Below are 14,055 nucleotides of genomic sequence, written 5' to 3'. Positions count from 1 at the left end.
GAAATTAGAATTCACGCCTCCACCTGGCAGCACCTGGGACTCCCTAGCAATCCAGTGACAGAACGTTAAAACCAAAACCAACCAAACAAAACCACACACACAAAATAACCCTCATAACAACAACAATAACGACAAAAAGATTTTAAAGTAACTTGGATCTTTCAGAACTTTCATGGCACTAGTGGCACTAATTGATCCAAAGTTTTACTTCTAGTATGTAGACACTATAAAATTGCATCTAATTCAGACAGAAGACACAAAGGTAATGAATATATCTGCAATACCAGAGGATAGATTTTGTTAAAAATTTGCTGATAAGGGAAAATTTACCTTGCAGTTCTGCAACAGTCGAATGAGATGCTCAAAGCAGTTACTGTTAAGGAAAATTGCCTGCAGAACAGGCCTATCTGTGCAGTCTAACATGGCTGTGATGGTATCTATAAAATTAAAACAGAACTGGCATCAAAGACAAAACACTTCCCAAATCCATCAAGCATTTTTTCTGCACATTACATAATAAATATGAAGAAAAAAAAAAGTATAACGAACTGTGCTGTGAATTCTTTGATAAAGAATGATCGGTATTTTAAGCACAGAGTGCTAGGCCTAAAGCTAAACGTTTTGATGCTGTAAAAATTATCACGTTACTTACTATACCTACAGAAAAATTGAGCTGCCAAATATCTTGGATTGCTTTGGGGCTCTGTTTAGAGTTACTGCCATTTGTGAGTACATAAGCAGCAGGCCTTTTATTTAAAACACAAATGCTCGCTTTCTCATCAAGCCATTACTGTGCATTCTACAGCAGCCTTATATTGTAAGCATTCTTCATTGCCTGGGTACTATTCCTCAGTTTTCTTGGAAGTTTGTGAAAAGAAATACCTTTATTTCTATTACCCATTGGGAACAAAGTGGAAAAAATCCAAATCCCAAATCCTTATCCAATGACTTAAACCCAAGTGTTTCAGACCATCACCTTTGGCCAATGTTTACAACAATGCCATTTAAAGGCGAACAATCACAAAACAGCCACCACATGGGCCTTTCAGTACAGACCCATCTTATTCTGCCATTACTAAGGTGCTGATCAGTAATAGCTATTGCCTGGCAAAAGTTGTTGGTTTTTTAGGTTGTTTTGCTTTTTTTTAAATTGAGATGGGCAGTCTGTGAACCTTGATGTCCTGGTTAAATGGTAGCAATTCAATATGGTTTCTTGCGTTGTTTTTTGTAGTGAATGATTAAATAAGAATAGATCTGATGTCAATGACGACATATGCAAAATATTTCAATTGCTTCTCCAAGTCAATGTTTTTAGTGGAACATTCAGTCATACTACTATCACGGTTCAATCATTGCTTGCTTCAGAGTTATCAAGAGATATTTAAAGGAACTGCACAATTGAGTACTTACTCAGCATTTGGATCTGCAGTGCTATGAACCTGCTTTCCCACTGCCTGCATCGCCTGGGATTAGGTAAAGCTGAATGGTCTGAATTAAGCAACTTGAAATAGTTCTCCAATATTGTGCTTGTCTCCACTTGCCACTGGTCAGAACTGCTGGTCAGGAGGATATGGACAACTTCTGTTAGGCACTGCAGAGTCAGCTCTGCCTTCCTGCTCACCTCCTCGGGGCTCCTGTCATCCCAGCTGTCACAGTCGGCCAGAACACGCATCAACACCTCCATGGTGGCAGGAGATACTGCTTGAAGAGCGTTCCTCTGAAACCCACAGGTAAAAACAATAAAGGAAGAAATACAATCAAACCAGCAGTTTCAATCTGAGTTATCCAAATCATGGAACATCTGGGATATTGTGTCCAGTTGTGGCCCCTCAGTTCCAGCAGGACAGGGAACTGCTGGAGAGAGTCCAGCGCAGCCACCAAGATGCTGCAGGGAGTGGAGCATCTCCCGTGTGAGGAAAGGCTGAGGGAGCTGGGGCTCTGGAGCTGGACAAGAGGACACTGAGGGGGGACTCATTCCTGGGGATCAATATGGAAAGGGGGAGTGTCAGGAGGATGGAGCCAGGCTCTTCTGGTGACAACCAGTGACAGGACAAGGGGCAATGGGTAGAAACTGGAACACAAGAGATTCCACTTAAATTTAAGAAGAAACTACTTCTCAGTGAGGGTGGCAGAGCCTGAAACAGGCTGCCCAGGGGGGTTGTGGAGTCTCCTTCTGTGCAGACATTCCAACCCGCCTGGACACCTTCCTGTGTAACCTCATCTGGGTGTTCCTGCTCCATGGGGGGATTGCACTGGATGAGCTTTCCAGGGCCCTTCAACCCTTGACATTCTGTGAACATGCATTATGTGTCTTAATGCCCTGTAATTGTTAACTAAATAGGAAACATTCTACTTGGATTATATTGATGGCTACAGATGAAATGCACCCCATCTTGTTCACTTAACTATGCTTCCTTTTTCAATGAGAATGCTTATAGGGAAAAGGAAGTACAATTTAAATGCATGTTATAAAATTCTAATAAGGTAGCCTTGATAAACTGCTAATTCTAGGTAAATCTTCGCTTGAATTTTCATTTTACATCAAGAGATTAATAATACTTCAAAATTTTTGAAAAGAACATAATAATTGGTAAACATTTCTCTGTGTCCCGAGTGCATTTCCCTCACTTCTCTTCCTGGCCTGCACAGGGTCAGGGCCAACTCAAATCTGGGGCAGGAGCCCAGCCTCACAGAACCTTTAAGAAGCCTCAGCAAGGACTCCCGGCCTTCTCTAGGGAGCTGGATTCAAACTGCGGCTCTCAGCCTTTTACCTGCCCGCGCTGCACTGCAGCCAGAGAAACATGCTCTTTGCTTCCCTTTTTTCCAAAGATTTTCAACAGCTTCCAAGCTCTAAAGGCCCTGTGGCTCTTTCTGGAACAGCTTACTTCCAGCATGTGCTGATTCCAAATGTGCACCTTTGCAGGTGGAGACTCCTAATCTAGTTACCCACGTTTTTCTTCATGATACAAAAATATTACAGTAAGTTCATATGAATGTGTAGTTACTGTAGACAGCAAATGGCTATGGTTATTTGAAAGCAGGACCTAGCTTTTAGCATTTAGATACTACTGCACAGAATGTCCCCAAACTTCGTAAGACAAATTCATAGTCAATAACAAATTCTTCTCATTTATGGGTAATAGGGTATTTATAAACCTTAAACAATGAACAGGCATCTGGAGGCTTCAGCAGCTGAAAAGATTTCCGAACATCCTTACCTGACCACCAGCCACAATAGCTCCAAAGAGCTGAGCTGGGCTGGGCTCCTGGCACAGAGGGAGCTCATGGAAGCGGCAGCGCTGCAGAGAGACAGCTCTGCCCAGGAGCAGCTCCTCTGCACATGCAGCAGGGAGGGGAGAGGAGCCAGGCAGAGAGAGGTTAAAGGCAATGTAGGGTGGTACGTTGCCGAGGGCTCACTGAGAGAATTTTCTTCACGATTCTAACATAGTAAGTCTCTGGCTGCAGGAAAATGCAGATGTGGTTACTGGAGGGATCTCCTAAAGCTGGTGCATCCCCCAGTTTACATGATCTGTCAGGTTCTCTCACAGTATTTCTGTTGAAGAGAAGAACGTGCTCCAGAGCAGGGCTTCCCTGCTGCCCTCTCACAGGGACAGGCATGATGGCATCTTCTGCTGAGGGTGATTGCAGGGTGAGCACCCAGGGGTGCCCAGGGCTGTGCTGCAGAGCAGGGTCCCTGCACCCCAGGGCTGTGCCGGGACAGGGACTCTGCCGCCTTCCAGGGTCAGCGCTCAGCCTGCCCAGGGAGATCCCCACAGTGCTGTGGGAAGAAGCTCACACTTCCAGCTCAGGTGCAGAATATTTGCAACAGGAGGTTTCAAGGAGAAGATTAAGACAAGGAGTACTATAAAGATTAGGAACTTGTCTGAGTCTGTGTTTTCAGACTCCTACTCCTGGGGAATGGGTGGTGAGAAATAGAAAGGGAGCTCTTAATTTTAAACAAATGCTTAAGACTCATCAACTGCAACTGAGTGGTCAGCAGGTCTTTCAAGTGAACCCTGACATGCCTTCAGCCTCTCCTCTGCCTATGCAGAACCAGCATCAACTTTGCTGCACCCGTTATGCTTAAGCTGACCCATCCAGTTTTCAGGCCTGCAAACAGGAAGATGCTGCCAGGCAGTGCCCTGCAAACAGGCAGATTTCTGTAGGGCCAGGGTGAGTGCCAAGAGGTTGGGATGGGGTCAGCGAGCACTGAGAGGGAAAAGACATGGTACAGGGAAACACCTCCCAGGAGGAAAATCTCCAGGAATCAGGGATGTGATCTGGGAAGGAGAAGAAACCAAAACCAGAAATGTTGTTGCATGGAAAACACAGAAAACTCTATATGGGCAACAAAGATGATTAAGGGAGTGGAGCATTTCCCTTATGAAGAAAGGCTGAGGGAGCTGTGTCTCTTTAGTTTGGAGAAGAGGAGACTGAGAGGTGACCTTATTAATGCTTATAAATGTATAAAGGGTGAGTGCCACGAGGATGGAGCCAGGCTCTTCTCGGTGGCAAACAATGATAGGACAAGGGGTAATGGGATCAAGCTGCAACACAAGAGGTTCCACTTAAATTTGAGAAAAAACTTCTTCTCAGTGAGGGTGACAGAGCACTGGAACAGGCTGCCCAGGAGGGTTGTGGAGTCTCCTTCCCTGCAGACATTCAAAACCCGCCTGGACATGTTCCTGTGCGACCTCACCTGGGCGTTCCTGCTCCAGCAGGGGGATTGGACTGGATGATCTTTTGAGGTCCCTTCCAATCCCAAACATACTGTGATACTGTGATATGCTCCCCTGCAGTGCAGATCCTGCCTCTGAGCAGCCCCCTCGCCCCCTCTCCCCCCCAGCAAAGCCTCTGCCCTCAGGGCCGGGGGCTCCAAGGCATGAACCAGCTCCTGTGCAGCCAGAGCTCCAGTTCCTCTGCAGAGCACAGGGGCTGAGAGCAGCTGCCCGGCAAGGTTGGTGTCTGGGAGGTGGCTGCACAGCTGGGGAAGGGTGATGCTGTCTGAGTGCCCGGCTGCTTCTGCCCTGGCCTCTCGCACACCCAGCCTCACCGCATTTTCCTTCTTGCTCCACTGCTCTGTGTTCTGTTGCTGTGATCCTGTTCTTGCTGTCAGGCTCTCTGGGGATGGCAGTTTCAGCTGCAGAGTCACAGCCTGATCTTGTGGGTCCTTTCCTGCAGGTGTGTCCATGGGAACATGTGTCCCAGCTTTCCTCTGATCTATGGGTCTGTGAGCAATGCAGTCTCTGGGGCTGGGAAATGGGCTGAGTCTCCCTTAATCAAATGTCATTATTAGAACACTTGGCTCTGTCCTTGAAGTTTCCTTCCAAGCCGTGAGCTTCCCTCCAGGATGCAAACCTGTCCTACAGCATCTTCGTGTCATCTGAAACCCCCATGGAGAAGCACCGAAATGCTACGACAGAGAAAATGCTGTTGGGTTTGTGAGATGAGCCATGTGTGTCGTGGGCTACACGTAGGATACTGAGATATTAGGAAAGGGTGAGGCTTGTTATGGTCTGAGGTGGATTCCTCTGCTCTCAGCAGTGCCTGGTGGCTTTTCAGGGTAACATGGGAGTGTGATCAGCCTCCATCTCAGAAAGGTGCCAGCCCAGGGCAGCTGGAGCAAGACAGGGGGACAGACCAGCTCCCCTCATTCTGCACTAGGTCACAGACCATGCTCCTGCCTCTCAGGACCTGCTCTGTTCTCCCTGAGTGCAGCAGAAATGCTGAGTGTTTCTGACATCCAATACTATACAGGTATTTTTTTTCTTTTTCTGTGCTACAGCAGAGTTTTTTCTTCTCACTGTCATGTCCTGCGACTGCTACGTTGCCATCTGCAAACCCCTGCACTACGGGACCCTCCTGGGCAGCAGAGCTTGTGTCCACATGGCAGCAGTTGCCTGGGCCAGTGGGTTTCTCAATGCTCTGCTGCACACAGCCAATACATTTTCACTGCCACTGTGCAAGGGCAATGCTCTGGACTAGTTCTTCTGTGAAATCCCCTCAGTCCTTAAGCTCTCCTGCTCACATTCTTGCTTCAGAGAAGTTTGACTTAGTGTGTTTAGTTTTTTTCCTAGAATTTGGATTTGTTGTGTTCATTGTGGTGTCCTATGTGCAGATCTTCAGGGCTGTGCTGAGGATCCCCTCTGAGCAGGGGTGGCACAAAGCCTTTTCCACCTGCCTCCCTCACCTGGCTGTGGTCTTTGTGTTCACCAGCACTGCTGTGTTTGCCTACCTGAAGCCCTTCTTCTTCTCCTCCCCATCCCTGGACCTGGTGGTGACAGTTCTGTACTCAGTAGTTCCTCCAGCAGTGAACCTCCTAATCTACAGCATGAGGAACCAGGAGCTCAAGGATGCCCTGTGGAAAGTGATGACTGGATCTTTTTTCTGAAGCTTTAAACTGTTCATCATCTTCTGCATAACAGTTGTAGTGTAAATCATTGCAGATCCAGCCTTTTTTTGTTGTAGTAGTTTTTGTTCTTTTAATTGTAATAATGTTATCATCTCATTTGTTACTCACTTTCTGCTTTTATTTTCTGACTTAATGGCTGCAGAAATGAGGAGAGGTGCTCTCTGTGTATTGAAATAAGTTCAAGATATTTTTTTTTTAATGCTATGATGCTTCCTCTAAGGTTTTGGTTTTGTTTTTTTTTTTACAGCCACAGTTCCTGTGTGCATGAGAGGAGGGGAAAAGAGTCCAGCATGTCAGCACTGCCAAGGAGCCCCAATGCTTGGTCTTAAGGGCTATTCTCTTTCCACTCCCACACTCTCCTTCTAATCCCTTGTATTGGTGTAAGACCTGAGTGCTCTGGCAGCTTGGTCAATGTCCTGCTGCGTGTCAGCCCTGTGACTGCAGGCAGGGACAGGCAATGGGCACTTGTGTGACAGAGCTGGCCTCCAGAACAACATTTCCATAGAGACAGCTGATCTCCTCAGTGCAGTGCCTGAAGGTTTAGGTCTTCTGCCAAAGTTTTCCTCAAGAACATGCCAAATAAATTGACCCACAGATATAAATACCAGTGAAGATCTAATAGTGTGAGTATGCAGGGTTGGGACACACAGCAGTGTCCTCTCATTGCCAGGCCTCTTGCCAGAGACCTGAAGGACCAGCAGAGCAGGGTCTGGTTTGTGCCCCTGTGTGTTGGGCACCCTGTGGAAGCTGCCTCAGGACAATCTTAAAATCATAGAATGTCCTGAGCTGGAAGGACCCACAAAGATCATCGAGTTCAACTCCTGTCCCTGCACAGGACACCCCACAGTTCACACCATGTGTCTGAGGACGTTGTCCAGTCTCTTGAACACTGTCAGGTTAGGGCCGTGACACCTCCCTGGGGAGACTGTTCAGTGTCCAGCACCCTCTGGGTGAAGAACCTTTTCCTCACGTCCAACCTAAACCTTCCTGGCACATCTTCCTGCCATTCCTTCAGGTCCAATCATTAGTCGTCAGAGAAAATAGCTCAGTGCCTGCCCTTCCTCCTCCCCTTTGAAGAAGAGGTAGCTGCCAGTTTCCTCTTCTTCAGGCTGAACACTTCAGCCGCTTCCCTCCAAACCCTTCACCAACTTCATGGCCCTCTTTTGTAGTAGCTTCATATCCTTTTTATCCTGTGGTGCCCAGAACTGCACACAGTGCTCCAGGTGAGGCCACACCAGTGCAGAGTGGAGCAGGACAATCCCCTCCTTGGCAGCCATCAGTGCTTTGCTTCCCTCTTGGCTGCCTGGGCACACTGGTGGCTCATGTCCAACTTGCCGTCCACCAGAGCCCCCAGATCCCTCTCCATGGAGCTGCTCTCCAGCATCTTGTCCCCCAGTCTGTATGTACAGCCAGGGTTGCCATGTCCCAGGTGCAAAATCCGGCACTTGCCCTTGTTGAATTTCATGCAGTTGGTGATTGCCCAGTTCTCCAATTTGTTCAGATCCCTCTGCAGGGCCTCTCTGCCCTCCAGAGTGTTGACAGCTCCCCCCAGTTTTGTGTCATTTATGAACTTACTTAGTATTCCCACAAGTCATGAGTCTAAGCCATTTATAAAGACATTGAAGAGTGCTGGCCCTGGGATGGATCCCTGCAGAACCCGCTAGTAACTGGTCACCAGTCCGACATGACCCCATTTACTAGAACCCTTTGAGCCCGGCCCGTCAGCCAATTGCACACCTGCTGTATTGTGTGTTTACTCAGCTGTGTGCTGGACACCTTGTCCAGGAGGAGACTGTGAGAGACACTATCAAAGGCTTTGCTGAAATCCCAAAAGATCACATTGACAGGTTTCCCTTGGTCAACTAGATGGGTAACCTTGTCATAGAAAGAAATTAAGTTGGTCAAGCATTACTTTCCCTTCATAAACCTGTGCTGATCGGGACCAATGACTGTGGTGTTGTTCAGGTGTTTTTCAGTAACTCCCAGAACAATCTTCTCCATAATTTTGTGAGGAACAGAAGTGAGGCTGACAGGTCTATAGTTGCCGCAGTCATCCCTGTTGCCCTTCTTGTAGATCAGGACAATGTTTGTCAGCTTTCAGTCAACTGGGACCTCTCCAGATTCCCAGGAGCATTGAAAAATCACAGAGAGAGCTGTCGCTATGATGTCAGCCAGCTCTTCAGGCAACCTTGGATGAATCCCATCAGTCCCCATCGATTTGTAGGGATCTAACTGGAGTAGCAAATCCCATACAAGTTTCAGATTGATTGGGAGTTTATCATTCTCTCAGACATGGTTTTGTAGCCCAGAGTTATGTGGGCCCCCAAGCCCACCTTTGGTATTGAAGGCTGAGGCAAAGGACACATTAAATGTCTCAGCTTTGTCTATCTCCTTGTTAATATGGTGAACATACTCATCAAGTAATGGGCCAATGTTACTTCTAGTTTGCTTTTCACCATTAGCATATATTAAAATGCCTTTTTTTATTGTCCTTCACAGTACTGGCCAGCTTCAATTCTAATTGAGCTTTGGCAGCACACATTTCCTCCCTGCAGTGGTGAGCAGCATCTCTGTAGTCCTCCCACATTGTGTGACCTTGCTTCCACTGACCATGTAATTTATTTTTTCGCTGTATTTCCAGAAGATCCCTGCTCAATCAGGCTGGCTTTTTGCCTTGCCTGACATATTTTCGGCATTTTGGAATTGCCTGGTCCTGTGCTCTTAGCAGGCAGTACTTAAAAAGTGACCAACACTGATGGACCCCAACACCTTCAAAAGCTTCTTCCCAGGGAATCTTACTATGTAGTTCTCTTAGCAGCCTGAAGTCTGCTCTCCTCATATCTACTGTTAAGGTCTTGCTGGCAGTTTTCCTCCCGTTAGCAAAGATTTTGAACCTGGCTGCTCCGTGGTCGCTGCGGCCAAGGGAGCCACCAGTCGCCACTGATGTTTCCTGGTCGGTTCCCTTAGTACCTGCACCAAGAAGTTATTATCCAGATGCTTTAGGAATCTTCTGGACCTGTTGGTGCCAGCTGTGTGATATTCCCAGTTGACATCTGGCAAGCTGAAGTCCCCCATAAGGATAAGGGCAGATGACTCAGAGGCTTCACTTAGTTCCTTAAAGAATAAGTCATTAGTGTCACCATCCTGACTGAGTGGCCTTTAGTGACACCCACGACAGCATGCACTTTATTTGTCTGACCCTCAGTCCTTACTCAGAAGCTCTCAACTTTGCCATCACCAACTGCCAGCTCCATGCGCTCCAGCCTCTCAGCTACATGCGGTGTTGCCCCCCACCTCTCCTGCCCTGCCTATCTCTTCTGAATAGCCTGTAGCATCCATCATGGTGCACCGATCACAGGATTCATCCCACCAGGTTTCATTAATGCCAATTATATCATATCCCTGGGACCGGGTCGAAGCTTCTAGTTCATCTTACTTGTACCTCATGCTGCAGACGTTAGTGTAGAAACACTTCAAGTGTGGTTGGTTGTGCCCTTCACCCCATGGCGCAGTCTCTGCTCCCTTCAGAAGGGAGTCACCTGTGACAGTTACCCTTCTTTTTCTCTTTATATGTGAAGTTTTAATGGGTTTGCTGGGTTTCATGTGGGTTTCTTAGAGGACCCCTCCTTCCCAGAAGGGTCTTCGTCAGTGAAAGCACAGGGTAGTTGAGTAAAGTCCTGATGGACACTGCTGCTTTTCTGACTCTGCACTAAGTCACTGGAAGCTCAGAATTTTTCACTGTTCTCTCTCAAGACTACTCACATTTTCACTCATAAAAATTAGGAATTCTACCCCTAAAACCATGAGTCACCAGATGTGAGGGTGGAAAATAAAAAGCACAGAAAAAGTTATTATGAAGACATGCTAAACCTTTCCTCTGCAGTCCAAGCTCTTGAGAGTCATGAACTTTTCCATTAACAGTGGATAATATTTGACATTCGCTGTGAATGTCAGAGCTGTCACAACCCAGCTCCTGTGTCCCCACTGCAGCAGAGCAGGGCTGGATGCTTGGCAGCACACGGGCAGAGGTTCTGCTCCTCACAGCACACTCAGCCAGCACCGACCAGAGAAAGGAAATGCACTTAAATTGGGGCGATTTTTCAAAAAATTGAGTGGCTTTGGTTACTGGAGTCTGTCCTAATTTTAAGCTGTTTTTTTCTTTTTTAAACAGAGCCCGCATGCCCAGAGGCAGCCAATGTCCAACAGCAGCTCCATCAACCAGTTCCTCCTCTTGCCATTCGCAGACACACGGGAGCTGCAGCTCTTGCACTTCTGGCTCTTCCTGGGCATCTACCTGGCTGCCCTCCTGGGCAACGGCCTCATCATCACCACCATAGCCTGTGACCAGCACCTCCACACCCCCATGTACTTCTTCCTCCTCAACCTCGCCCTCCTTGACCTGGGCTTCATCTCAACCACTGTTCCCAACTCCATGGCCAATTCCCTCTGGGACACCAGGGCCATCTCCTACACAGGATGTGCTGCACAGGTTTTTTTTTTCTTTTTATGTGCTATAGTAGAGTTATATCTTCTCACCATCATGGCCTATGACCGCTACATTGCCATCTGCAAACCCCTGCACTACAGGACCCTCCTGGGCAGCAGAGCTTGTGTCCACATGGCAGCAGCTGCCTGGGCCAGTGGGTTTCTCACCGCTCTGCTGCACACAGCCAATACATTTTCACTACCACTCTGCAAGGGCAATGCTGTGGACCAGTTCTTCTGTGAAATCCCTTTAATCCTAAAGCTCTCCTGCTCATGGTCCTACCTCAGGGAAGTCAGGCTTCTTGTGGTTAGTGTAGTAGTAACATTTGGGTGTTTTGTTTTCATCATACTGTCCTATGTGCAGATCTTCAGGGCTGTGCTGAGGATCCCCTCTGAGCAGGGACGGCACAAAGCCTTTTCCACGTGTCTCCCTCACCTGGCCGTGGTCTCCCTGTTTTTCATCACTGGCACATTTGCCTACCTGAAGCCGCCCTCTATTTCCTCCCCATCCCTGGACCTGCTGGTGGCAGTTCTGTACTCGGTGGTGCCTCCAGCAGTAAACCCCTTGATCTACAGCATGAGGAACCAGGAGCTCAAGGATGCTGTGTCAAAACAGGCGACTGCATTTCTTCTGAAGATATAAACTGTCTCTATCTTCTTCTACATATAAGCTGTAGTCCAACTCATTGCACGTTCTTCCTCTCTGCAGTATTTTTTGTGTCCAGTTGTGGGTTTTTATTGTGATAATGTTGTAATTCCTTTTGTAATGCATTGCCTGCTTTTCTCACCGAGTGGCTGTGTCAATGAGGAACCCTACTCTCTGTGTTTAAGCAAAATAAAGGGCCCTTTAGTTAACTTTTTTCTGCTGACATCCTTCCTTCACAGCCTTTTTGGACCTGCAGGGACAGTTCCTGTGTGCACGGGTGGAAGGGTAAAGAGCCTTCACATGGCAACACCGACAGGGAGCACCAGTGCTTGGTCTTCCAGAGCTGTTCTCTCTTTCCTCTTCAACACTCTCCTTCTGAACCCTTGTGTTGGTGCAAGGCCTGAGTGCTCTGGCAGCTTGGTCACTATGACTGCAGGCGGGGACAGGCAACGGGCACATCTGTGACACAACTGGTCTCTAAATCAGTCTTTTCATAAAGAAATGTGATCTCTTCAAGGTAGTACCTGATGGTTTATATCTTCTTACAACATTTCTCTCAAGCATATGCCTACAAAAGTGTCCTGCAGATGAAAACACCAGTGTACAGCTGAACAGCGTGTATGTGCAGGGCTGGGCACACAGCAGGGTCTTCTCACAGCCAGGCTTCTGCCAGAGACCTGCAGGACCAGCAGAGCAGGGAGTATCAGCAGGGAGTATCAATTGTGTATCAGCAACCCTGGCTAACCGGGGAGGTCCCAGGTGACTGGCAGTTGGCGAATGTGATGCCTGTCTACAAGAAGTGTCAGAAGGAGGATCCAGGGAATTACAGGCTCGGTGCCCTCGGTGCCAGAGAAGGTCAGTGAACAGAACATCCTGAGTGACGTCACATGGCACACACAGGACAGCCAAGCCATCAGGCCCAGTCAGCACAGGTTTATGAAAGGCAGGTGCTCCTGACCAGCCTGATCTCCTCCTATGACAAGGTCCCCCATCTTGTGCATGAGGGAAAGGCTGTGGGTGTTGTGTACTTGGAATTCAGTAAAGCCTTTGGCACCGTATCTCACAGCATCTCCTGGAGAAGCTGCAGCTAATGGCCTGGATGGTGTATCTGCGATTCATAAAGAACTGGCTGGAGGGCCAGGCCCGAAGAGTTGTGGTGAATGGAGAAAAACCCAGTTGATGGCCGGTGATGAGTGGGGTCTCCAGGGCTCATTATTTGGGCCAGTTCTGTTTAGTCTCTTTATCAATGATCTGCATGAGGGGATCAAGCGCACCCTCAGTATGTTTGCAGATGACACCACGCTGGGTGTGAGCGTTGATCTGCTGGATGGTAGGAAGGCTCTAAAAGGGATCTGGACCGGCTGGATCAATGGGCTGAGTCCAACTGTCTAAGGTTCAACAAAGTCAAGTGCCGAGTCCTGCATTTGGGTCACAACAACCCCATGAACGCTCCAGGCTGGGGAAGAACAGCTGGAAAGTGCCTGGAGGAAAAGGACCTGGGGGTGTTGGTGACAGTGGCTGAACATGAGCCAGTGTGTGCCCAGGTGGAAAAAAGGCCACCAGCACCCTGGCTTCTTCACTCCCCCTTGCTCCCATTGTTCAAGGCTAATCTCCGCCTTTGTTTCACAATCCAGGCTTAACTGTGCAGGCCCGAAAAGTCCCTGCTTAGCTTGCCAGAATCCATCTGTGCCTGCGCCGCCTTGCATTCAAGGGTCTCTCTCTGGTGCACTGGGTCACCTCAGGACCCCTGGCGAGCTTCTGTGCATGCTCTTCTTCGTTGGCCTTTGTTTCAAGGAGGAGGCGGGGGCAGGTGTGACTGAGGCAGCAGGTGAGAATCCATCTTCTGGGCGGCAGCTATTGTCCCCAGGTTGGAGAGACCTGTATAACAATCCCTTTTAGGAGGTGGGGACAAACTTGGTTGAGGCAGCAGGTGAAGTCCATACAGCAGCTATTGTTACCGGTAGCCCCCAGGTCAGAGAGACCTGTGCAACACAATTCTTCTCCTCAGGCCTCTCTCCAAGTCACTGTCCATCTGTTCTTTCTGTCAGGCCCTCAGTTCTCCCAGTCCCTGATGACGATGTTTCAGGCAAATACTGTTCCATCTTCAGACCGACTCTTACACCCACCCGGGCCGTCCATGCTGCAAGATGCTGTTAAAGCCTGAGGAAAGAGCAGAAGAGTGTCCTGGTACTTTGATCTGTGCCTCAGGAGTTTTCAATCACCGTTCAAATGATTGTGCCGTACAGCAATAGAGTGAACTTGCCATTGAACTTGGTTAAGTCACACTTTTACAACATCATATTAAAACCACTTTTGCTAATATCTTTGACAGTGGTTCGTTAAGCAATCTCAGTCACCCATTGGCGACATCCTGGTCCTGTACCATCAGAGTCCTGTCTTGCCAGAGAATACCAATGCACTTGATAAAAGAACATTTTTTACTATGAGGTTGGCAAGACCCTGGAACAGGGTACAAGCTTCTCCTGGGGAGATCCTGACTGGACACAACAAG

General features: G+C 48.2%; 1 protein-coding gene and 1 pseudogene across 2 annotated transcripts in view; one reads left to right on the top strand and one right to left on the bottom strand.

Moving 5' to 3' along the window:
* Positions 1 to 3,618, bottom strand: part of LOC308041744 (neurobeachin-like protein 1) — a 52,630-nt pseudogene extending 49,012 nt beyond the window's left edge. Inside the window, exons 1-4 of the transcript in view lie at positions 3,418 to 3,618; positions 3,219 to 3,266; positions 1,411 to 1,717; positions 331 to 437 (exon numbers count right to left, since the gene is read on the bottom strand). The product of the transcript in view is annotated as a neurobeachin-like protein 1 (transcript). The remainder of the gene's footprint in view (positions 1 to 330; positions 438 to 1,410; positions 1,718 to 3,218; positions 3,267 to 3,417) is intronic.
* A 6,989-nt stretch (positions 3,619 to 10,607) lies between these two features.
* On the top strand, positions 10,608 to 11,540 carry LOC308041743 (olfactory receptor 14I1-like; the record flags this gene model as incomplete). Its single annotated transcript, XM_080346650.1, has 2 exons — positions 10,608 to 10,901; positions 11,262 to 11,540. 2 exons carry the CDS (start codon positions 10,608 to 10,610, stop codon positions 11,538 to 11,540), a joined length of 573 nt encoding a protein of 190 aa, XP_080202776.1.
* Positions 11,541 to 14,055: the final 2,515 nt, after the last annotated feature.

This window comes from Nesoenas mayeri (assembly GCF_963082525.1).
Source record: "Nesoenas mayeri genome assembly, chromosome: 6".
Classification (NCBI taxonomy): Eukaryota; Metazoa; Chordata; class Aves; order Columbiformes; family Columbidae; genus Nesoenas; species Nesoenas mayeri.
The sequence above is the reverse complement of the archived record's forward strand: the minus strand, read 5'-3'. Positions and strand labels throughout refer to the sequence as shown.